Source organism: Grampus griseus, assembly GCF_964374135.1.
Source record: "Grampus griseus genome assembly, chromosome: 9".
Taxonomy (NCBI): Eukaryota; Metazoa; Chordata; class Mammalia; order Artiodactyla; family Delphinidae; genus Grampus; species Grampus griseus.
In genome coordinates this window covers 91,093,571-91,120,147 of record NC_139003.1, presented here as the reverse complement: position 1 = coordinate 91,120,147, position 26,577 = coordinate 91,093,571, and the positions used below count along the sequence as shown (strand labels likewise).

The 26,577-nt window shown below is 41.1% G+C and overlaps 1 protein-coding gene across 3 annotated transcripts in view; it reads left to right on the top strand.

Moving 5' to 3' along the window:
• AMPH (amphiphysin) overlaps positions 1-26,577 on the top strand; it is a gene marked incomplete at its 5' end in the record, with an annotated part of 190,479 nt that overhangs the window by 86,535 nt on the left and 77,367 nt on the right. For all 3 annotated transcript variants that reach the window (XM_082662331.1, XM_082662330.1, XM_082662329.1), the window contains 3 exons: positions 589-673; positions 20,870-20,920; positions 23,393-23,487. In XM_082662331.1, coding sequence (XP_082518457.1) covers positions 589-673; positions 20,870-20,920; positions 23,393-23,487 — 231 coding nt within the window. The remainder of the gene's footprint in view (positions 1-588; positions 674-20,869; positions 20,921-23,392; positions 23,488-26,577) is intronic.

Sequence of the window (26,577 nt, the reverse complement as noted above, 5' to 3'; positions counted from 1 at the left end):
GTGGCTCCAGTAATTCTAAATCCATCCCTATGAAGTAGGCTAGTACTTTCCTCAAATAACTTTGATTCACCGTTTAACAAAAAATTGAGCAACTGTTATGCATCAAGCATTGTGCCAGATGCTTTGGACAAAAGGACAAGGCATAGCTTTTGTCTTTAAGTCTTACAGCCTACTGGAGAAAAAATATGTGAATAAATGAATGCTATAGCGTGACACCTCCTCAAGGTCATGCAGCCTGCGTGTGGTAGGACTGTGATTAAAAGCCAGGTCTGTTCAACTCCAAAGCCACTAGGCCAAGATGCTTACAGAACAGAAAACTAGCTGTGCTAAGAGAGACGTCTCCTCAGAAGAGCGAAACAACAGCCTTGCTCTGCTTTTTGTTTGAAAACATTATTATTTTTTTAACATCTTTATTGGAGTATAATTGCTTTACATTGGTGTGTTAGTTTCTGCTTTATAACAAAGTGAATCAGCTATACCTATACATATATCCCCATATCTCCTCCCTCTTATGTCTCCCTCCCACCGTCCCTATCCCACCCTGAAAACATTATTAAATTGAACCATTTTGTTTTATCCACAAACTAGGTCCTTCAGAAGCTTGGGAAAGCTGATGAGACAAAAGATGAACAGTTTGAAGAATATGTGCAGAACTTCAAACGGCAAGAGGCAAGTATATTTATCTCATTTCTGGAGTGGGAAATGGGTTGGCTTTGTGTTTTAGTGCGTAAATAAAATACCTTGAGATTGAAGAAAGATCGTCTTCATTGGGCTTGGCATTAACTTGAGGGGAACAATGGTTAATTCTGTAGACTTTTTCTGTGCGAGGCAAAGAGGTAGTAGGCACTGCGGGAAGATTTGTGTTTTAGAATCCCAGGAGATGAAGACTTTGCTCCTCTGGAGCTCTTCAATACAGATTACTGATCTAAAGGAAAGGCGATCTTTTCGGTGATTTACCTTCCACTGAGTATTAGCAGTAATTAAATACTTCTGACAAAATAATTTCAATTGCTGCATGCTTTAAGATCACGCATTTTCAATAGAGAGTATATCTCCCAAGAGGGAGAAAATTGGTTATTGGTGGATGAAAAATATCATACTCTTTTTATGGGAATACTTCACATAAGTAGACATGGTGTATCTATGGTATTAACATTTCATGGGGGTATAATTAGGAAAAGAACGTCTAAAAAGTTTCCTCAGGGGAGGCAATGAAAAAAAAGGTTGAAAAACACAGTTTGTGGTATTTGTTCCTTTAATAGGGTGCTACGTGTTTAACAGACATATGAATAAAGAAACAAACTTTTTAAAATTATTTGTTTATATTTCTAAGCCTTGATGAATGGCTGGCATATCATCTTTAGAGACCATGCGTGAGGGTCAGGGAGAGGGAAGATAAACGTCGGGGTCTCTTAGATTAGAAGCTTCAAATCTGGAGATCATTCTAGAGGTAGGCTGGGCCAGTAAACTCTGGAAAATAAGGTTTGGACACAGGGAAAATGTAAGGACATGGGTTTATTTTCCTGTTGTCATTGGAGCCACAAGTGTCCACAGAGGAAATTGTGGCCTCAGGGATGACAGCCAGCAATAGAAGATCAACGTAGGTTTTCACAATTTTTTTTTTTTTTTTTTTTTTGCGGTATGCGGGCCTCTCACTGTTGTGGCCTCTCCCGTTGTGGAGCACAGGCTCCGGACGCGCAGGCTCAGCGGCCATGGCTCACGGGCCCAGCCGCTCCGCGGCATGTGGGATCTTCCCGGGCCGGGGCACGAACCCGTGTCCCCTGCATCGGCAGGCGGACTCTCAACCACTGCGCCACCAGGGAAGCCCCCAACGTAGGTGTTATGTCACTGCCTTTGCTTCTGTTTGCAGATCCCTGATCCTGGAGGTTTCTTGTTTCCATTTGTGTATCAGCGTTCTGGCTGTTTTGTAACATGCTGTTTCTTTTCCTTACCAACAGGGGATATAAAATCCAGCAGTTAGAGCCCGGTAGACTAGTCTCCACCAAAACACATTGCTGAATGTCTCCAATTTCATCCCAAGACTAAGGGTCGGACACATAGGAACTCAATTTATTATGAATAACAGTGATCTCGTTCTATCTGAAAATGAGAAAAGAGAGAGGGGAGTTGGAGAAGAAACCGGTGATAGATGGAAAACTAGATCATGTCCAGATCACTGAGTATTATAGAGAGATTTGGATTTATGACGGTAGAAAAGAGAATTCCTAGAGAAATGTTGGACGTCGGCTCATAGACTAAGTTGCCCCCCAGTCTCCTCCGGGAGAACAGATTCTCCACATCTCCTGATGTTCTCGTTTGGTGAGTTCTCTTGCACTTTCTCATACACTAGGATAGCACTCGTGCAGATCATTGACTTGGATGGCAGCAACTTCCCACAGAGAAACTTGTCAATGAGGGCCCTTGTTACTTTGCCGAGCAGTCCCCAGTGTCTGCTTGAAGGGATCGGCTTTGGGTAGAAGAAGTGACTCACGTTTACAGATTTCCCTCCTTGAGGATTTACCCTCTATCCTTTGAAACCTAGTCTTCCTGTCCGGTGTGTCCCTGTGGAGCTAATTAGTTCTTTGCTGTTAGATTGTTTTTCTCAGTCACTTTTACGGCATTATGATATTTTAGCACCCCAGAAGGCTAACCTTGGGAAGCATCAAGTTCAGGAATGCATTCATGATAAGGTAGTACTTTGCATTTTCCAATTATGGGGAATTTTTTTTAAATATAAATTTATTTATTTTATTTATTTATTTTTGGCTGTGTTGGGTCTTGGTTGCTGTGCGTGGGCTTTCTCTAGTTGTGGCGAGTGGGGGCTACTTTTTGTTGTGGTGCATGGGCTTCCCATTGCTGTAGCTACTCTTGTTGTGAAGCACGGGCTCTAGGTGTGTGAGCTTCATTAGTTGTGGTACCCGACCTTCAGTAGTTGTGGCTCGCGGGCTCTAGAGCGCAGGCTCAGTAGCTGTGGCGCACGGGCTTAGTTGCTCCGCGGCATGTGGGATCTTCCCGCACCAGGGCTCGAAACTGTGTCCCCTGCGTTGGCAGGCGGATTCTTAACCACTGCGCCACCAGAGATGCCCCTTATGGGGAATTTTTATTGTTCTTTTTTGGACTTCGTTGACTGAACAAGGTGAGGATTGTTTTTTGTCTAAGGTATTAGAGAGAAGTGCAGTTGGCTAAATCATCATCAGTTAAATGCTCTGCTGCTTATTCCTTTCACTATATACATTTTCAAATGTTATGGAGCCAATAGTATACTGTCATTCTTGAAGCTCAACACCTTAGCTCTGTCAAGATCATTAGCAAATTTCATAACGCAGGTAAAACTTAAACATTTGGGAAACTTGCACAAGCAATTCTACTTGATGAGAGTAAAACAAATAGAACGGAAATGTAAAAATAGTATTTCTCAGGGAGTCTCCTGACCCTCTTTGGTTCCCTATGAAAATATTCTCACATGAAAATCATCTTGCATTTGCACATGCTCATTTTGATATTTTTTTGTTTTAATCAGAAAGAGTAAATTTATAGTCATTTTACTGCCATGAGGAGGGAGGGAACTTTAACCTTGTCTGTATATTAAAGGGAGAGAAGGAAAAAAGGAGGGGGTGGGAGGAAGGTGAGGAGAGAGGTTTACTAATCTTCTATAGAAACAGATTAAAGGTTGGGAAGAATAGCTGAAGACTGAATTTATTAATACTCTGTAGAAGGAAAACTGTGTCTTTTTAACCCCCAGTATGTATTGGTGACCAATTCCCATCTGTTGCATATGCTTTTATGCTATGTAGAAACATTAACCAAGGATGAAGGATCTACCAAGATTGTGGTGACCTCTACAAGGCTTATTATTTTTTGTATTAATGTGAATCATTACTCTAAAGGCAGAAGGCATTCTCTTAAGGTGACATACGCTAAAGACATTGACCTGGGAAATCTAGATTTCATGTTTTTTTCTGTGTATATGTATTTCAAATCCAACAAAAATACTATTTATAGTATAAAATGAACTTTATTTGGATTTGTGCAGTATATTAGAGTCACCTGACCATACTAAATTAGTACTTAATCAAAAGATTCTAAAAGTAGACCACTAGGACTTCCCTGGCAGTCCATTGGTTAAGACTCCATGCTCCCAATGCAGGGGGCATGGGTTCGATCCGTGGTCAGGGAACTAAGATCCTGCATGCTGCACAGTGCGGCCAAAAAAAAAAAAAGAATGTTAAGAAAAGTAGACCATTAGAATGTTCTAGAAAGTATTCAAGCATCTGGGGCTCTGATGATCTTGCTTTTAAATTTTCTTTAAGAAAATCAGAAGAGTCCTTATAGTAATTGATATATTCCCTGCTTCTTTGTGGTGGAAACAGAGGTAGCAGACGGGTCTATGTTTGCACTTGAGCTTGAGGATTAGCTTTTATCTTGTTCCAACCCCAAATTCTCTTTTTGATCCCAGACCTCTTTTCCTAAAAGTTATTTGATTTGCATTAGCCGGAGAGCATGGATGCAGGGTCTGTGCATATGCTTTCACATTGTCCACTGCACTCCCCGTTGCTGTGGATTTTGTGGTCCATGAACACCCAGTCAGGACAGGGAGGAAGGGGAGAGGAGTGTCCAGAAGGAGAGTAGAGTGACCCCTTCCCCAAGAGCTCAGGGTTTTCCATGGTGACGAGTGGTAAGGAAAGCAAGGGTGGGAGACATCCAGCCAGGAGAATGAGACCTGACTTCACCGTTTCCTCCCCAGAGGGTTTGTTTTTTTCCTTTCTATATTTCCTCTTTTACCAGAGCTGCTAACAAGTAGCAGAAGTGACTGGTGTGAACATTGGCTGCTTTCACTTCAGTTCACCTGGGTGCTTGCTGACGGGTCTATTAATGAGCCCAGAGAAGGTGGCTTCTCTCTCTCCTTCCTGCTCATAAACTTGTCCACGAAGATGCCATGCTTATGGCCAGTGTGCAGATTACAACAGGATAACCCAGGGGCTGGTGGGGCTCAGATAACCAGCTTTGATCACATTTCAGCAAGTACAGATATGGGCGCCCTAATGGAGGTGTGGTCTGAGAACTTCTCATATGAAGGAGAAGGGAGCCTCACTTCTGCTCACGTCTCCACGGCTTTTCAGTCCCCCCTTGAAATACCATACAGTGTAGCTCTGCTGCTTCTCTCCATGCCCACCACCAGGTAACGGCCTAATTGGTATAACACAGATGAAGAAGGAAAGAAATATCGGGACCTTGAAATGCTCTCCAGTGGAGAGGATCCAGAGCCATTGATTCTCATTATTAGGATAATCCAATGTCTGAAAGGTGGAGTCATGTCTTCATACCGATCTCTCCTCTGCACAGGGGTCCCGTGTGGCCGCTTTCATCTTTTTCTCTGCACAGAATCTAGTGCTTTGAACATAAACTTTAAAACATTTGTTAAACATGAAGCTGAACTAGTGGCAGAAACGATCATTTGGAGTATGTTCCTAGAGCACGTTTTTATTTCTGGGATGGAAGAGGTGTTGAATAGTGCTTGAATTTTTGTAAGCAGTTTCACGACACTTTTTAGGACATACCTGTATAAATAATTAAAAATTACAGAATAGAAGTTTGAAAAAACAACATAAATACAGGATATATTCCCACGGTGTGTTAATGTGTGGATAAAATTTTTATTTATGGCAAATCGCATTTACATTCTGAAAAGTTTGTAATTTCCTTGAGCAGATAGTCCTAACAGATATCCTAGAACTATTTCTTTTTAACACAGATAACCATGATGTGAAAGGGGCTGGCTGATTGTTCCTATGCCTGGTGGTGGTATTTAGGGACTGGACTGCTCGCTTCCAATTTCTTCTTCCACTTTCTCCACTGCGGGTGCTTCCTTATGATTGAACTATCCTTGCCTGACCTGCCGTCTCCCTCTGTTGAAGTCCTACCTTTGCTTAAGGTCAACTTACAAGATATTTCTTACCTGACGGCTTTCCAGTGCCCTCAGCCAGGCTCTCTCTTTCTCTGTGTCCTCCAGTGTACATTTTTTTGTAATTCACCCAAAAGCTCTTGTTCCAGTTTTCTTATATGACAGTTATTTTAGATGTGCATCTCTGTCCTCATTAGGTTATAAAATATTTAAAGGAAGGCATCCTTTCCCAGCCATTAAAAAAATCCGCCTGCCAATGCAGGGGACACGGGTTTGACTGGGAAGATCCCACGTGCCATGGAGCAACTAAGCACGTGCGCCACAACTACTGAAGCTCGCGTGCCTAGAGCCTGTGCTCCACAACAAGAGAAGCCACTGCAGTGTGAAGCCTGCAAACTGCAACGAAGAGTAGCCCCCGCTCGCTGCAACTAGAGAAAGCCCGTGCACAGCAGCGAAGACCCAGCACAGCCAAAAAAAAAAAATCTCTGCCCTCTGCACCTGACAGGTGCTTATTAGTAAATATATCCCTCCTTGTCACACTTAGCTCTGTACTCACTCTTTGTCTTGGATTTTCCATGCCTCCTCACTCATTCATTGTCAGTGTTTCTCTTCATTGTCATTTACTTTCTCATTTTCATCCTAATTTTTGGCAGCAAAATAACCTTTGGAGAATGTCTCACATGGCCTGGATTTGATTCTAACCTGGGTTATCGAGACTAGAGCAAGGCTCTGGTCCCCTCTCTGGGTTCTGAAGCTGCCCTAGTTCCATGCTACTCCATATGTGTCAACTGGCATGTACGGTATTTTCCATCTTCTGAGAGCTTTACATACTTTTACTCACAATGTAATAAGTAATTTTAATTAATGCAGAAGAATGTTTTTCAGTCCTTGAACCCCAGTTACATTCTTCAATTTGTAGGGTTTTTTTTCATAAATTGTGTTTTAGAGTAAGCTTACTCTTCTCTGATCGGATAATATTTTGACCATACAGCACTAATATATTTATACAGTTATACAGTATCAATATATTGATACAGTTAATTTCTTCTGAGCAACTTCTGAGAGAATTGTTGAGTCTTGTTGCTTGCATTTATACTTGGTTTCCATTAAAGTTTGAACTCAATAATTGCACAGTATACTACAAGAGAATTCATATATGTCTGCATCTCTGGAAATAAAGTTTACTCCTGTTTCTGGCTAGCTATACGTTTCTGTGAGAATACCGTAATACTGAAAACCATCTTAGTGTGCCAGTGTTTTCCAAAATTTAAAGTATTTCTTCTTGGTATCAACTTTTAAGGAAGTTTCACGGTTATTTGATTGATGGTAGCATGTGGGTGCATGTTTAGAACAATAGTATGTAACCATTTCAATATTCATTTTCTTTATATTTATTGAGTGTCTTCTATGTTCCAGGAATGGTTCTAGGTCTTTGGGAAACTTCAGAGAACAAGCAGACAAAGGTTCCTACCATTGTGGATCTTACATTCCAGAACAGGGGGACAGACAATAAATAAAACACTTTAATAAAAATAAGCAGATTATACTGTTTGCTAGAAATGATGAGCGCTATGGGGGACAAAACCGAATAGATAGAGAATATATAGAGTGAGGTAAAATATATCAGGAGGCTTGGAGACAGTAAGTTTCAAGTTTGGCTTCAAAGGGGAGCAAATAAATAGGACTGTAGCTGGGGAAGGAAGTGACGTCAAAAGAGCATTTTCCTAAGGTGGCAGAAATATGTGTATACTAATGGGACTCATTCAGTACAGAAGGAAAATATGATGAATCACCAGAGAAGGGAGAGAACAGCTGACTTGTGTCCTTGAGTAGAAAGAGGAGTTGGGATCCGGTACACAACTGGAGACATTGGCTTGAGCTAGGAGCTGGATACTTCATCGAAGGTAACAGGTCAATATATATATAACAAGCCAAATAATAAGTGTCTGTTAAAAGCATTTCTTGGCTGACTCAACACCTAATTAAATGTCTACTAAGCATAAGGCATTGCAAACAGAGTGATAAATCGTTCAGACAGAATAGTTTCTGTCTTTGTCAAGCTTGTGGTCTAGTGTGCAAAAATCTTCTTTCTTTTAAAAAATAAAGTAGTAGAAAAAAGACACAGGATCTTGAGATAATGTTACTATATTTCCATCATTAGAATGCATTTTGGTATCCTAGTTTCACCTTTAACATTAGCGTATGAGTATACTCTCACTCCAGTTGGTATTCTTACAAAAAATGGTCTAAGCCCCTAGTTAAGACTTTCAGTCTTCTTTGTACCATTGTTCTGGTGGAAAAGATGTGGTTTGCATATATAGTCTTGACTTAAGAGTCCTTTTTTGGGTAAGTATCACCCATTGATTGCCAATACAATTGACTTCTGTGGAAGGGAGCAGAGAGAAGAAACCTGCAGGTGTCAAAAGAATGTATTGGCCCTTGCCCTTCAAATGTGCCTGCATTTCTCTATAGTCTTCTGTTTATTCATTTCTGACACACCCATTAAACCTCTCTTTTGCTCACTGGCTTTCAAGGAGAGAAATGAGTCTGCCTACTTCTTGTGACTATTCAGGTGTTGCTGTCCATGGTGCCGGATGGGAGAAAGAAAAAAATATTCGTTGGAGAACTTGTCCATCTTTTATCCTCTTTGTTCTTATTTCTTTCATTCCAACCACAAGAATATCTTTTCATTTATGGCCTATATAAATCAAAAGCTTAACCTAACTAAAATTTGATCCAGTCAAACTACAGATGTTCTAGGCATCACTGTTTGGGCCACTTCCTATAGAGCCTGTTCCCCACTTAAGAAATCACTTTTAGAGGAATCTCGTCATGTTATTGCTCAAAAGGTTTCCTTTCATCTGTCTTATTCTGTTGCCTATTTTAATTGTATTTTACCTTACTACATTAATTAACTATGCCAATTGGAGAAGATTTAGTATCTCATTTCCCAGCATTCATTTAGAGACCAATTCCATGTATCTCCTACTTCTCCTTGTGAAGTCAACTTATTATCTAGTTTGGATGCCCCTCCCTAAATGATCCCCAGGTTGACTGTACTGTTCTGAGAATGTGATGCAGAGAATTAGGCATCTCTCTCATCCAAGCCTAAGGAGGCTGTGGAATGGTTGTAAACATTGGCACAGATGAGCTGCCGTTGATTTTCAGATTTGCGTCAGTATTACTGATTCCCTGCAGTTGCCTGCAATTCTCTGTCATAAGTCACCCTGTAAGCCCCTTTCTAACTTTGCGCTGAAGATATAGTCTAAGTGATGGAAATGCATTAGAAGGCATGTCTGATGGTGACTGAATGAAACCTGGAGCCGGACGTATTTTTAAGGGCCTTTTGGGCTATCTCATACTAGAGCCACATACGAGAGTGTCCATTCACACACTGTGTCAATTAAATGATAGACCCACTGAGAAATTAAAGCAGAAGTTCCCAAATAACCAGTAGAATATCTGAATGCCTTTCAAAATTTTGATTCCTGGGTCCCATTCCAGACTTCTGAATCGGGTCACCCGTTTGACTTGTATCTCTAAAGAACCATCATAAGGTAGTAACAACTTGGATGCAAGCCTTAGATTTCACTGATATAGTGAAGATAATACATATATTTCCATGTATGTGGAATAGTAATACACATTATTCCTTAATTGTACCTTCTTTTGACTGTGTTCCTAAACCCAGATAATTGTAAGACTCTTCTATGGAGCTTAAAAAATCTACAAATTTCCAAGCCATACCTGACTGGCTTAGGCAAAAGCACTGATGAAGAATTTTTATTATTATTATTTTTATTATATTTTTATTATAATTTATTATTTTATTATATTTATATTTTTTATATAATTTATATATATAAATTTATAAATTTATAAAATTTATAAAATATATAAATTTATATATTTTATAAATATAAAATTTATAAAATATATAAATTTATATATTATATTTATTATATTTATTTATTATATTTATTTTATTATATTATTTTTATTATTATTATTATTCCACAAGTAGGGCTTTAACACTTATTACTCTGTTGGTCATGGGTATTCATGCTTTCTTGTTTCCTCACAGTAATTTATCATGTCAGTTTGATTTTTTTCTCATATCCATGATTCAGTGGTTCTTACACATCTGCATAAATTACTGCCACGGGTTCTAGGATCCTCTGTTGCTGAAACACTTAAAGGTACAAAAAAACTTTCTGAAAAACATAAATGTGTGTTTGAGACTTAGAAATACAAATTAAAACGAAGGAAGCAGTCACAATTCCCCAGTGGCTTGTTTGGGGGAGGTTTTGTATATTCCTCATGAAGATACTCCTTCGTACTATGACAAGTAGCAGAACTTGGTTCAGTCAAGCATTTATGAAACACCTGCTCTTTGCACAGTTTATCATTGAAAAGGTATCAGGTAAAATAATAATAGTGCATCCAACATTTATTGAATGCATACTGTGTGCCTGGTTCTCTGCTGATAAGTTACGTGGACTGTCTCCTTTGACGCTGGTGATAGCCCTAGTAAGTGAATACCATTATCACTTCATTTTACCAACGATGAATCAGAGGCCTAAGTGACTTGCCCAAGGTTCCACAGTTAAAAGTGGCAGAGCTCAGATTTTAAAGCCAGGCAGTGTGATCCCAGAGCCCACCGACTTAACCCCTATGCTCTATGAATCCAATGGAGTATACTCAGGAATCATGAGCTTTTGAGAAAAACAAGTAAACAGCCAGTATCTTTATTTACAGATTAGAACTACATCATGAGAGCACAGAAAAAATGATTCCTTTAGTTAAATCATTCTCATTGGTTAACAGTTGATTTCTCTTACGTAGCCACATCCATCATTTGCTGGCGTCTGTGCCTTTACAGTTTGAGGGCATAGAGTGGGAGAGGGCAGCGAAACGTGGGCTTTTGAGGCAGTTTGCGGAGCCTAAATAATCCAGACCACCTCAGCTCCAGAACCGGCTTGCCGTCTGTTAGCTCTGTGACCTCTGGCCAAGCTTTTCAGCCTCTGTTCCTCAGTCTTCTCATTTGTAAATGTGTGCTGACCTCAGAGGTATTGTGAGGATTATGAGTTAATAGGACAGTGTCTGGAGCAAAGGGAGCCTTCAGTAAGTGTTTGACTTTGTTACTTATTGCTATATTAAAGGCTTGCTTTGAGGACACTGTTATGGTCTGAAGTTATGTACCTCCTAAGTTTGTATGTTAAAGTCCTAACCCTGGTACACATTAGAATGTGACTTTTTTTTTTTTTTTTTTTTTTTTGTGGTACGTGGGCCTCTCACTGCTGTGGCCTCTCCCGTTGCGGAGCACTGGCTCCGGACGCGCAGGCTCAGCGGCCATGGCTCACGGGCCCAGCCGCTCCGCGGCATGTGGGATCTTCCCAGACCGGGGCACAAACCCGTGTCCCCTGCATCGGCAGGCGGACTCTCAACCACTGCGCCACCAGGGAAGCCCAATGTGACTGTTTTTGAAGATAGGGCCATTAAAGAGGTAATTAAGGTCAAGTGAAGTCATATTGGTGAGTCCTAATCCAGCATGACTGTTGTCCTTCTAAGAAAAGAGAAAGACACTGGGATGCACACATATACAGAAAAAAGGCCATGTGAGGACACGAGAAAGCAGCTGTTTGTTTGCAAGGCAAGGAGAGAGGCCTCAGGGGAAACCAAACCTGCCAACACCTTGATCTTGGACTTGTAGCCTCCACAACTGTGAGGAAATACATTTCTGTTGTGTAAGACACCCAGTCTCTGGTAGTTTGTTACGGTGGCCCTAACGAACTAACACAGACATCATAAATGGCAGTTTCAGAAGCATCCTGGATGTTATTTTATGTCTGGAAAAATGATAGACAAGGTACGTACTTCATTCCTACTCATCAATGCACCTCTGTAACTTGACATAGCAGTTGTTTCTCTAATACTTTTAAGTCCTGTCCAATTTGGCCATGATAGAATATTGTAAATGGAGTGGTATCCATACCCACAGAAAGGGACACTGAACAGTAAGTCACAGGAAGAGTCATTGTTGAGGGGGGGCTCCTGTGGCATTTCTCTTAATTTTTGGGTCATTTCCCCCCTCCCCGCTGTATTCATTACTGTGCTCTAGGAATTAAAGCAAAGCTTGGAAAGATATGTATATAATGTCTCTGGTGCAGCTTGTAAGTCAAGCCTCTTCGTACACACACACGAAATGAAAAACAAATGGGATGGCTTTTCAAGGCTTACAAACTCAGTTGCCTAAAGGCCATAAAGCATGTCTGTAAGTCATATCCAGCCTGCCTGTGGTGGTGAGTTTAACAGTTCTAATTAGGTAGTTCTATCCCCTCGCACGCACAATGGGTTAGCTTTTCCAAAAGATCAGAATAGACACCTATAAACACGTTAGTTGGCTTAAGGGAAATACATGGAAAAATGGTACATGTAATTACTAGCTAGCTTTCTAATTTTGTTTTGTTGAAAGGCAGAAGGTATTTGATTTGGTTTTCAGATCGTAGGTATGCTTGGAGTTGCTGACAAGGATAGTTGGAAATTGGGCCATGAATCTTGGATAAAACTGTGGAAGCTGAGATGTTCTCTTTGATGTCTATCTCCCTTCCATGTTCCACTCCCTGCCGCCATCAGCCCAGAAATGTGATTTCAAAATACACTCCAGTCTCCTCTCTATCTTATATCTTTTGCACGAAGATATGCCAAAAGAAAATTTTAAAAATAAAGAAATGGTGCTATGAAATCAGTGCTAGGTTCTTAATGACGGCTCCTATTACGACAAAGAGCTCAAAGCAAGGAAGCAAAAAATGTACGTGCCTAAGACCCTGCTGCTTTTACCTTTGAAAAACTCTCATCTTCCAATTGAACAGCACCCGAGCTTATCAGAGGGAGAGCTCTATTTCTTAGTAAACCAAGAGTGCCTGGAGCGTTGAGCAGCCTAAGGTTGTCTTTGATCATAAGTGGATTCAGACGTTATGACTTACTAGTCATCTGTTCATCAAGTTGCTGATAATAACTCCATTAAATCTAATCTTCTTGATAATCTGATTTTCTCCTCAGCTTCAAAAATGATCACAAAATATACTAACATCAAGATTGAGTTAACCTGTCCGAACTCTGAGAAATTGAGCCAATTTTAATTTTGATGTGTTACTTAGCCTTTTCAAGAGAAGAAGGTCAGTAAAGGCCAAAAATAATAATGTAACTCTGGAAACTTCTATAGGTTCATGATCACAGGCAAGCTGATAGGACTTACCTTTGTGAAATCACAGTTTTTGAAGTTACATCTCTTCAGATCCAAGTTTCATATGTCCGTTAATACTGTTGGCCTTCTATCTCGGCTCCTTTTAAAACATCAACCCAGTTTCTTAGTTAAAGAGGATATTTAATAAAAAAATTTTCTGTCTTGTGGGTATTGCTTTTATTTTTTAAAAACAAAGTTACCTATAAATATAAATCAGTTACCTATAAATATAAATTACATTCACCATATTTTAACAAGTCAATTCAACAAGCCATTGCTTGTTTACTAGGTATTAAATACATATTGCCTTAAGGTGTTTGGCTAGACCTGCATAGCCTTGCAAATAAAATGCACTGGATTTGGTTTTGCCAGTACAGTCAGGGCCACCGTGGTATATGCCCCTGACCGCGGGTGTCATGCACATGGTAGTATGGGGCATGGTGCTTCTGAATTTGCAGTGGTTGCTGTGCTGAGTTTAGTTCCTTAGAAATTTATCAATTCATTCTATGCGTTGTATCTCAAATTCAAATCAATGCTTCAAGTACAGTTTCTTTCTTTTGGGCAGGCGTAACTGGGTCTAAGGTAAGCTAACAAAATCGTACCTCTGTATTGGCTCCTGCAGTCCTAGACATAAGTATTTACCAATATTAATATCTTTTTAGTGTTTCAGAATTCAGTGTACCTAAACAATAAACGACTTGACTCTTTAATCTTCAAGTGTTATTCATCATAGTTTGGTGCAACCCTGTTTTTAAGCCCAATGCCCAGATACAGTTTGCCATAGCTGTAGGACTTTGAGACACTCTTCTTGTGTGTCAGTCTGTGGTAGCTCTTATCAGGAACCAGGCTTACCTTGAAGGAAATCTGTCTGTAACTCTTCCTTGCACTTATTACTAGAGTGCAGTAGGAAACCTTGATGTGGTAGCATTTATAGCTAGTCCTTTGACACTACATAGATTAAATCTTTAAATGTTCAAGAACCAAAGATGTGTCTGGGAGCTGTCCTAGGTGCTGAAGAGAGACAAGCAGCGAGAGCTGCCCAGGAGCCAGGCCTATCTGGGAACCGACCCCCTCCTCTGCCCCACCCTCCCCCCAAGACATATAAACAAATAATTAAGTAATTGGTGTTCCTGAGGACCAATCTGATGTAGAACAATTTGGAAACACATTTAATTAGGTATGGAATGTGATTTCTTCCTATTGGGTAACAAAGATATTTGAAACTTTCCATGGTGGTGTGCCTGTTTCACTCTCTCTCCAGCTATTTAATTAGATTTTAAACTTCAGTCTAGTCCTTAGAGGCAGGTATCATGGAGAGGTGCTCACAGCACTAGGGGAAGAAAGCAACAGCTTCAAGAGACCACTCTGCAAGAGAATAAAGGGATTCTTTGACTAGAGGCAGTGAGTCTCAGACCTTTGTAAGGTTTTAAAACCATGAAGACTTTTTGCTTGCCTATTAATTTAAAAATTTTTTAAATTTCATATTGGAGTATAGCCAGTTAACAATGTTGCAGTAGTTTCAGGTGCACAGCAGAGAGACTCAGCCATACATATACATGTATCCATTCTCCCCCAGGGCTCCCCTCCCATCTAAGCTGCCACATAACGTTGAGAAGAATTCCCTGTGCTATACAGTAGGTCCTTGTTGATTATCCTTTTTAAATATAGCAGTGTGTACATGTCAATCCCAAACTCCCTAACTATCCCTTCCCTTCACCCTTTCCCCACTGGTAACCATAAGTTCATTCACTAAGTCTGTGGGTCCATTTCTGTTTTGTAAATACGTTCATTTGTATCATTTCTCCATTTGTATCATTTCTTTTAGATTCCGCATACGGTATTTCTCTTTGTCTGACTTACTTCACTCAGTATGACAATCTCTAGGTCCAGCTTGCCTATTCATTTTGGATATCTTCATGATGAAACCCAAAATGACCCTGGCTTGTTTTCCAGAACATCCAGGAAACAGAAGACTGGGGAGACGGTTTCCTTCTCCCCAGCCCTGTGAGGGCGTGACACGTAAGGGAGGGGTGTTTGGGGGTAGCTTTAATGAGGAAGGAGAAGGAAGCCACTCCCTTGGGCTGTGTGGAAAGAAAGCCAGGTCTGGGGGACCGTCTAGGCTTGAGAGGCAGCGGCTCCTGACACTGATAAATGATGCAATTGAAAAAATAAAGAACCTCTGACTAACACCAGGGGCATGTTATTATACTATATGCCAGGGCAAGGGATATTGTGGGCAGTGAATCCTTCTTAGATATTTTCCAAAGAGGCGTATTAGTAGGCAATTAGTAGGCAATGCACTTGCCCATAAGTCCTGAGGAGAGTGTGACCAAGAGTTGGAATAATAATTTTATACTGTAGAGAATGACATTAAGAAATTGAAGGGAAAATTCACAAGGTTGTGGAATTTTCAGTCTTTTTTCTGCACACACGCATGCACAATACACAATTCAAGGCTGAAGGACTGAAATGGTAACTTTCAGAGGAATTTGGAACGAACTTTAGATTCAGTGAAATGCGAGCAGTGCTATAAGAAGTTATTTCTCATTTAAAACTTACTTGTGATTCACATAGAGTAATGATGTTAAGTAAATTTTATTAGGCAATAGGTTTTGTGCAGAGCTACTGTGTGGCATATTATAGGTGAAAAATTTCTTTCCAGAGGCTTTTGCTTGAGTCAGGCAGAATTTTATACGAAATTCAATATGGTCATTACCGAATGCTTTGTGAACCTTAATACTCACGGGGAAAATTAAGAATTTTAATAATTGGAAAAGAATAAAGTTACTTAAGTTAGCCTCCAGTTTATCTGGCTAAATTGAACTCATGAATTTAAGCCATTATTATATCATTTGAATTTTCTGTCACTCTTATAATATCTAAACATTTCTTCTGGGATGCTTATTTTATTTTTTAAAATGTTTATTGTTCCCCTTGGGCTAGATGAATGCAGTGTATAGATTGGAGCCTGAATATTTCCTTCTCTTTCTTGTACTTTTCTTGAAAGAAAAGGCAATGACTTAATTGTGGGCTTAATTTGACATGCTTTATTTCGTAAGTATTTGGGAAAAGAATGCCTTTCCACCCTACTCTTCTGCTGTTTCCAGGTACTCTGAGCAGTCGGGGTAACTCAAAACCATCACTTACTGTGGTTGGCTCTGTATTACTTCCTGAGGGGAAAGCATCCCTCTGGGTGAGATGTGAGTCCTGCCTGAGCTAAGTGCTTCTTGCACTTTTCCAGGGAAGGGGCAGGAGCAGTAGTAGAGCAGAGTCTTAAGCAGACATCTGAAAACAGGAGACATCTGTGAAGTTCTGTTTCATCTCTATGCAGCTTTTCACTTTACATCCTAACAGGTGGCTTAGTGGTGGTGAAATAATGGTTTCTCCATTTGTCCCCCTCCAATCTCAATAAATTGATATTCCAGCGAGATGTTTTAGGTTTATTTTGTGGCTGTAAGTGTGCTAGACAAATCATTAAGTGCCTCTAAGGTCTACACTTACCTATTTTGAAAAACGTGGCCTTAGGGGAGTCAAACCCTCCTCATTACCCCTTTCAGGGCTGTAGGCTTTAGATCGGTCTGGATCTAGATCTGTCTGGGTAAATCACATGTCTGATTTCACATATTATTCTCTCTCAATGATCTGCCGTCTGTTGGGACAAATGATTGTGGCCTGCTGTCCTCTCTCAGTACCATCCTACCTCTTTCAATCGCTTGGCCACCACTCAGGCTCCCATTTGCTAAATCACCCACTTTGTCCTTCATCTTTCCAATTTGATTTCCTTTCTGAAATGTTTCTGTAAGTGCCTTGAATGCTCTTCTGCTCAGTAGCTCCATTGGCTGCTTGTTGTTAGATTTCAGGCTACTCTGTCTTTCTGCATTTCTACTCTTGATGGTGAACCATTGTATCAGGCTGTTTAGGGTAGGTCACCAATACCTTGGTGGCTTTTAAGAACAGGTTTGTTTCTCACTTATGAAAATGTGCACGGTAGCTGCCCATTTCATCTTCCCTTCTCTCTGAGATCCAGGCTGGAGAAGCAACCCCTATCTGGAACATTATGGGGCGCATGGTAGAGGGAAAGGAAATGGTCGGAGTGTGTGATGGCTCTTACATCTTCTGCTCAGAAGCAGCACATGGCTCTTCCACTCACATTTCATTAGCCAAGTCCCACAACCAAGCTTGGTGTTGATGGGGCAGGAAGCATAATCCTCCCCCCAAAACAGATCTGGTAGGGAGATGCAGTGTAGATGTGACAATAATTAAATCTCCCCAAACAATGTCTTTTCAGCTTTTTATATACTCAGAATCTTACACAGTATCTGTCCCAAAATAGATAATCAATAGGGGAAAGACTGACTTCTTTTTTCCCCAAATTCTTTTCCTGTTCGTGTTGGGGACCCTGGCCTGATTCTACCTGTTTCTTCTCTGGATCCTTCATATCTTCTACCTGTGCCCAAGTGTTTATCATTAGCATTTTTCTTCATTCTCCTCATTCTTGGCCTACAGTTTTACACTATACTTTGATGTTTTGGAAATCCACTATGGTTAGTTTTTTTTTTTAATCTAGCTTGTAGTAGTTTGCTTTCACACTGCATTTCTGAATGGCTCAGCAAGGCAAAGGAAACTTAGTTTTGATTTTAAGCCATGCTGAGCCACAAGAAAGGGAGTCAGTTGTTTAGAACTTTGATGATTTCTGTTTTGCCTTTCTGTATAGCACCATTCTGGTTGAAGTTCATATGTGCCAACAAATGAATTAACCCTAAGCTTTCATCTGGTGGTACCTGGATTTACAGAGTTGGGAAAACAGCCTGAGCTTAAGGCAGGTAAAGAAAACCTCACCTGAGCTTTACATAGACTTTATAGAAATAATGTCACTATACCTGCACTATAAGATATAGGAAAATATTCTCTTCCAGAATTTACTTTGGAGTCCAGCATGGTCTTAAACACTTCTTTTCAAAGTTTGTTTGTATTTTTTTTAATATTTATTTTTATTTATTTGACTGTGCCGGGTCTTAGTTGAGGCATTTGGGATCTGTAGTTGTGGCATGCAGACTCTTCTCAGTTGCGGCATGCGCACTCTTTAGTTGCAGCATGTGGAATCTAGGTCCCTGGCGAGGGATCGAACTTGGGCCCCCTGCATTGGGAGCACGGAACCTTAGCCACTGGACCACCAGGGAAGTCCCCAGAGTTTATTTATATTAATCACTATCTATTTTTAAATGTGCTGGGCATTTTGGCCTTGCATTGTGTTTGGATGGTGTTTCAGAGTTAAGTATAATCTGCTTGGCAATGCAATTTTTCGTATAGATATTTTAGTTCCTCTACTAGATTATAATTTATTGAAAGGCTTTTTTTTTTAAGAGTTTAGTTTTCTTTTTTTTTTAATTAATTTATTTATTTTTGGCTGCATCGGGTCTTAGTTGGAGCACGCGGGATCTTTCATTGTGGCGTGCAGGCTTCTTTCTAGTTGTGGCCTGCGGGTTTTCCCTTCTCTAGTTGTGGCACACAGGCTCCAGGGCACGTGGGCTCTGTAGTTTGTGGCACGCAGGCTCTCTAGTTGAGGCGCGCAAGCTCAGTAGTTGTGGCGTGCAGGCTTAGTTGCCCCGCAGCATGTGAGATCTTAGTTCCCTGACCAGGGATCGAACCTGCATCCCCTGCATTACAGGGTGGATTCTTTACCACTGGACCACCAGGGAAGTCCCTGAAGGACGTAAGTGTTTTTTTGCCTTCATCCCCTCTCCCTTTTTGGTAAATACTAACAAATGCTCCTTGAATGTGACTATTATAGTTGCTATATTAGTGGGTGTATTATTAACTATCAAGTTAGAGTTATAAAACAGTTGCTATAGTATTAATCTTCAAGGTGGAGTCATTCTGTATGCTAGCTCTCTTCACTTTTGTTAAATGATTATGCAATTAAAATGCATATATTTTTAATGTGTTCAGTTGCAGTATCATAGGCAACACTGTAGGTGCCAGCTGTATGCCCCTAGCACCTACCTTTTCTGAGCCCACTAAACGGACTTGCAGCTTCCAGCATCAGAGCTCTTTGCCTGAGGGCTTTCTGTGGTTCCTGAGACCTATCTGTCCCTACATGGACATAATGGGGAATTAATGTCCCCCAGAAGCAGCCCTCAGCCAATGATTGGCAGGAGTTGATGCATAAATGCCCCAGCTCCCTTGCCCCTCGGTTAGGATGTCTATAGGGTGTTTGAGTCTGTCTCCCAGAGTTCCCCAGCAGGGTTAAGGCGGGGCTGCCCACTGCAGAAGCTTGCTTGCTAATGCACCCTGCGTTGGCTCTCTTTCCTTACCTGCTTCACTTCTCCACGCTACCATCAACATTTCCTGGGGGAACTCCGGACTAAAATCTAATCCTACTCTCAGAGTCTTAGAGTTTCTAAGTGCGATCCAAACCAAAACAAATGTTCATGGGCCAACATTTACAATTGAACAATTTCTCTAATTTGATGATGTCCAATAGAAACACAATGCAAACCACATTCATAATTTAAAATTTTCTAATGTATTTTAAAAAGTGAAAGATGCTGTACACCTGAAACTAACACAGTATTATAAATCAACTATACTTTAATTTTTTTTATTTTTTTCGGTACGCGGGCCTCTCACTGTTGTGGCCTCTCCCGTTGCGGAGAACAGGCTCCGGACACGCAGGCTCAGCGGCCATGGCTCACGGGCCCAGCCGCTCCGCGGCATGTGGGATCTTCCCAGACCGGGGCACGAACCCGCGTCCCCTGCATCAGCAGGCGGACTCTCAACCACTGCACCACCAGGGAAGCCCTATACTTTAATTTTTAAAAAACGAAAAGAAAGAGATGAAATGAGTCAATATAGTTTATCTAACTCAGTATATCCAAAATATTGTATTAATATACAGTCAGTGTAGAATATATTAATGAGATATATATGTTTTTGGGCACTAAATCTCTGTCCACTTGGGGCTAGTAGCTACCGTATTAAACAGTGAACAGTGGTGATCAGTTTCCAACCATTGTAACCTACATGTCAAAATTTAGAGACTTAGTAGCTCTTGAATGTATTGAACTGCTGTATGGTGGGTCACAGTTTCTAAGCAAAGTCTTACTTACCTTCTCCTTTTCTTTTCTTTCTTGAAAAAATATTTAATTTTTTTGGCTGTGCCGGGTCTTAGTTGCGGCATGCATGCGGGATCTAGTTACCCAACCAGGGATCGAACCCGGGCCCCCTACATTGGGAGTGTGGAGTCTTACCCACTGGATCACCAGGGAAGTCCCTCTCCTTTTCCTTTTTAGGCTGAGTAAAATCTTTGTAAATATCTTGTTTAGTCTTGGGCATCTTGTTTAGTCTGTGTCCACATATTTATGTTCTTTTAAGAATGAGCTCCTGGGGCTTCCCTGGTGGCGCAGTGGTTGAGAGTCCGCCTGCCGATGCAGGGGACACGGGTTCATGTCCCGGTCTGGGAAGATCCCACATGCCGCAAAGCGGCTGGGCCCATGAGCCATGGCCCATGAGCCATGGCCGCTGAGCCTGCGCGTCCGGAACCTGTGCTCCGCAATGGGAGAGGCCACAACAGTGAGAGGCCCGCGTACGGCAAAAAAAAAAAAAAAAAAAAAGAATGAGCTCCTGGCGAAAATAACTCGAGACTTATTGCTTTGTACATGTTTGCATGCAAGATACAGACAAGATGCTTAGCATCTCTGTGTTTGTGTGTTTTCAGGCAGAGGGTACCAGACTTCAGCGAGAACTCCGAGGATATTTAGCAGCTATCAAAGGTAATGTGTATGAGTTGTTTACTGCATGTTACCAAGCACGGGTTGTTCTGGGAATTCAAGAGTAACAAGATTGAGTGTTAATTATACAGCCATTTGGTTTTCTGGCAGGATGGGTACTCGAGCACAGGTGTTCCATTCCACCCACTCCCCAATTCCCATTGAAATGATAATCAGAATATACAAGGAACAAATGTGTCTGCCCTTATGCTGGAAACTAGGAATAAGCGCCTCCCACGTCCTACAGCTTTCTAGGAAGAGTTGTTAGATAGAGTGAGCTTGAGACCTTGCAGCTGATTTCATCCCAGGGGAGAGTATGTCCCAAGAGCTGGATGCTCACAGACTTACACACAAGCCTTCTAGCTGGAGGGGGCGAGGGATGGTAGCAGGGTTAGCAGGAAGCATGGCCCTGGACTGCATGTGACTTGTGGGGACCGGCTGCACCTGCAGCCCTGCCACTGTAGGGGGACAGAGAGGCTCTGGCGTTGGTTTCTAGTCTCGGGATATTCAAGGCAAAGAAATGAGGCTGGTGACGGAGGGCAGGGAGAGTGCTCGGGGTGTGTGCTCCATCTCTGCCGGCCGGCCGCTCTCCAGCCCCCTGCACTGAGTCCGATCCAAGTGCAGCCACAGATGTGGTGGATGATAAGGCAGATTTTGAGATTAGTGGGGAGAGATTTGTGGGGTAGGACTAGTATTTTTTTTATTTTTTTTAAATTGGTATTGATATATAGTTGATTTACAATGTGTTAGTTTCAGGGGTACAGCAAAGCGATATATATATAAATATATATATACTTTATATATATAATATATATAAAGTATATATATATTTATATATAATATATATAAATATACTTTTTTATATTCTTTTCCATTATAGATTATTATAAGATATTGAGTATAGTTCCCTGTGCTATACAGTAGGTCCTATTTTATATATAGTAGTGTGTGTATTTTAATCCCAAACTCCTAATTTATCCCTCCCCGACCCTTTTCCCCTTTGGTAACCATAAGTTTGTTTTCTATGTCTATGAGTCTATTTCTGTTTTGTAAATAAATTCATCGGTATCATTTTATAAGCGATATCATATGAAATTCTCTGTCTGACTTATTACTTCACTTAGTATGATAATCTCTAAGTCCATCCATGTTGCTGCAAATGGTGTTATTTCATTCTTTTTTGTGGCTGAGTAATATTCCATTGTGTGCCTCTTTGAGCGAATACTTTGATCATTTCAGACATCTTCTTTTCATTTTTTATTTTATTTTGTAGAGCAGAGAAAGGTTTATTTCAAGGGCCAAGCAAGGAGAACAGGCATCTTGTGCTCAAAAACCTCAAACTCCTCAGCCATCTTCTTTTATTTTGTCCTTTTCTCTCATTGTTGAACCCAGAACTGACTGTCTTAAATTCAGCAAGCATGTGGGTGAGTCTAGAGTGTTGCAGCTTTCAGTTTAACAAAAAAATTTCCCTCTTTGATTCATTGGCATTAAGTTTATGTGTCTTTTATTTTTAATGGCAGCGCTATGGTTTTTCTCTCCTCTCCTTCTATCCAGCCCCTTTTCATATCCCCTAGTGACAAAGACCAGGACACCAACTCGGTCAGGTCTCACCTTCCAGCTGTGAGGGAGAGTCTGGTGCCAAAGAGGCGCTTCTCCAAGTCGCCAGCCAAAGACTCCACCTTGTTCTGTCCCCAACCCTGAGCTGTCTCCACAGCAATCCACACTTTACCCTCCATGTTTTGAAGGAGGGGCAGAGGGAGTCTGGAAAAGACTTTGTGATACTTTGTATCACCATGTTGCACTGGGGAACTTTTTATCTTTCCTATTATTAATAACCATATTTTTGTAACATACCAAATTGTACCTTAACGAAAATTCTGAAAATACCCATAGACTTAAGAACGCTAAGCTTTCTGAGAGTTCTGACTTAAAACTGTATGTATAAGCTTTTAGTAATATTAGAAAAAGAACAACTTCTTGTTTCTTTTGAAAATTTTTAGGCCACTTAAAGCCCTTTCAGTGATGCCTGAAAATCCTATAGATTTTGCTTCTATCTGCTTTCCCCCCGCCAGATGCTTTATTTCTAATATTTAAAGTCATTTGCTATTAGTTGTTTTAGAACTCTTTAGTTTTATAGGTAAGTATTCTAGGTGTCCCATACATTTACGGTTTCATGCCATTTAGCAAGTGACAGCACACATAATAGGACATATTATTATTGGTGTTTTTAGACTAGAACACCTTGTTGATTTTTTTCACGACCCAGCATGTATCTTTATCCTGAAAATACTAGAAAATGCACACTGTAATCAGAATCAGGACTACAGGTGCAAAGAGCAATTGTGCCTGCCCAGGTTTTCCTTAAACAATTAGCAAGTATTCAAGATTTTTCCTCTCACTTTGAAAAGTAGGGAAAGGAGGAAGAGACTCCTCACCTACCTCTCTCTAACAGGAGTTGTTTTTCTCCAATGCTAGGCATGCAAGAGGCTTCCATGAAGCTCACCGAGTCGCTGCATGAAGTCTATGAGCCCGACTGGTACGGGCGCGAAGACGTGAAAATGGTTGGCGAGGTGAGAGCTGGTCACAGCACGTGAGAGGCCCCAGGGTGACTTCTGTGAGGTTCCCACCATGTCCTGCTCACTCAGCCTATCCCCTGACCCCCTCTCACCGCTTCATGGCCCTAATATGAAGGGGCACCGTGTACCCAGAAGGCACTGTGCAGTTCCACCATCCAGATCAACCCAAACTTGCAGTGAGGAGTGAACATGACAATAAAGCCACTTGGGTAGAAAGCTGTGGCTTAAAGATTGGTTTTGTTCAACATAAGAGTAGCACTTGTCTGTCCTTTACTACACTTCTTAGCCCATTCCAGTAGGAGAACTGGCTCATGGCCTGATTTTATGTACTGCACCTTCTTCCCCATCCCTCCTTGAAAGCAGGCACGGGATCTGGGAAGAGCATCCCATTCACTTTACCACTAGATGGTCCCTTCGCTGGTCTGCAGGGCTGAGGACAGGGCCTGCTAATAGGAATTTAAGTAATGAAAGGCTTCGTCCTTAGACATGTCTTAACACCTGAAATGCACCGTCTAGCTCAGGGCTGTCTGGCTCTGGGAAGTGAGAAAGTGGTCATTGTTGCTTTGAAGAAAGCGGAATGGGATGTGACATCAGATGAGTTCTTTAATCTTCTTGGGCTTTAGTTTGCTTATCGGCGAAGTGAGAATAATAATTGTATCTCCTAAAAACACACTTAAAGTCGAGTGTATTCACATCCTCGACCTAGTGCACAGTGTGTGTGATTATTACTGACTTTAGGAAGCCTGCAGTAGGGTTTTCTCATGTCCAAGCTCTTTGTTAAAACAAAGAATGGTTGGTCATCATGCCCACTTCATGGGAGCTCATTGCTTCTCATGAGGCACAGGAGAGTTAAGAAATATGGCTGCCACAACTCAGGGAAGGGTCTGGTACATGACATGCCGATCATCTATGCAGCTTTTGGAAAGATGGGTTAACATCTTTCCTGGGCTGCTTCACCAAAATTCTGACATCCCCACAGTTATGACTATGATAGAAACTGAGATCTATTTATGAAGAAAGCTCATTGTGAGCTCTGTTACCTCTTTCGAAAAGTTTCAGTATGTGACTTAGGCAAAACTAGCCTCCACACACCATTTTCTAATGCAGTTTTGAGGAATGGCATCTTCTCACATTTCTTAAATATAAAGACACTGTGTTTCAACAGCGTGTTGTTAAAGGCTTAACTCATTTTGTAAATTTCCAATTAGAGGTGTATAATTAAAAATTCATTGTGAAAAGAAGAATTTTTAAGGGAATGGTTAGAAACTTGTGTGAATGGCTTTTCAGAACACCACATTACAATTCTGTGTGTGGCAAATGCCACTGTTGACCTTGATTCCTAAGGAAACAGCTGCTGTCCTACCTTGATCCTTGTGGCTGCCAGGATTTGGGGAATCTTTCAATGGTGAAGCACCTGACACTGCATGTCCAGGGAGTCTGCTCAGATCATAAGATAAGCCTCTTTGTACGGTGGACTTAAATTTTTTTGTTTGCATAAAATTCTTTTTTTAAAATTAATTAATTAATTAATTCAGTTGCGCCGGGTCTTAGATACAGCAGGCGGGCTCCTTAGTTGCAGCACATGGGCTCCTTAGTTGTGACATGCGAACTCTCAGTCGTGGCTTGCATGTGAGATCTAGTTCCCCGACCTGGGATCGAACCCGGGGCCCCTGCATTGGGAGCATGGAGTCTTATCCACTGCACCACCAGGGAAGTCCCTGTTTGCATAAAATTCTTAATAAGGATCTATGACAATTAGAATTGGGTTTTAACGTGTGAAAAAGAGAAGCAAATCAACCATTAAAAAGTGGTTTTCAACAAGAGAGAAGCTTCTCTCCCATAACCGACCTTGGAGGTTGGCAGCCCAGGTGTGGTATGGGGGACCCACGAGCATCAGGGGCGTGTCTTTGCATCCCTGCTGCCACCTCCACATTCAAGATGACTCTGAGCTCTGGCTATCAGCTCTCATTTTTGTCGTCCAGTCAGCAAGAAGGAGGAGGCTTGGAGGACAAGCCTCCTTTTAGGGCCACTTCCTGAAAGTCCATCCCATTGGCAGAATTTAGTCTCATGGCTACACTTGGCTGCAGTGGAGGCTGGGAAGTATGGTCTGTATCCTAGGCAGCCGTGTGCCCGGCTAAAACTGGACGTTCTATTGCTAAGAAAAAAGAAAGGGTAGACATTGTCAGGAGATGCCAGATGTAGTAATGGGAGGAATATGGAATGACGTTCTTGCGCATGTGCCTGGGATTCTGTGAAGCAAGTTTATGTTGTCAACTCACATACTTGGAGAAATTGAAACTCAGGAACGTTCAGTTTTCCAAAGTCACACAGCTAGGATATGAACTCTGTTCTGGTGAGGCAGCCTGGTGTCATCGACAGATCATGGGCTTCAAATTCAAGGGTTGAAACCAGAGTCTGTCACATACCAGCTGCATGACCTTAGCCAAACTATGTAACATCTCTGGATTTCAGCATCATCTTCTGTATAACGGCAACAATGAGACTTTCTTCATAAGGCTATTGTGAGAATTAAATCACACACACACACAGAGACACATCCAGCTTTTAACCCAATGCCTTGACAGTAATAGGAGTAACAATAATATCTAATACTCATTGTGTTCATGACAATTGATATTCCATAAATGGTAGGGCCCTTCCCAGTATGACTAAATTTTCTGCTGTCCGTGTGGAGGCTTCAGCTGCGGTTTGTTGTTTGTCTGGAGTGGTTTCTAATTTCATGGATTGCTTCAGAAGCAAACTGTCTTGGTGGAATTCTTCACAGACTCCTAGCCCCAAAGTCCATTTATAGGAATCGGGGGACCTTTTGAAGTTCCTACATTCTTTAGTAATTCGGAATCAGAAACACATTTTTAAATGAGCTGAGCCCTTAGGTAGCCTATGTTATAAATTAGAACTGGTAGCCAAATTACTGTATTCTTAAATAATCCACACTTTTCTAGCATTTACTAGCCAGGGAAGTAGAACTTATTTAATTTTATAGTTTCAGCTTTTTTAGAAGTTGGTGAAAGTTATCCAATTAAAATAATTCTGCAGTTGTCTCTTTATTTCTCTTTTTCTCTC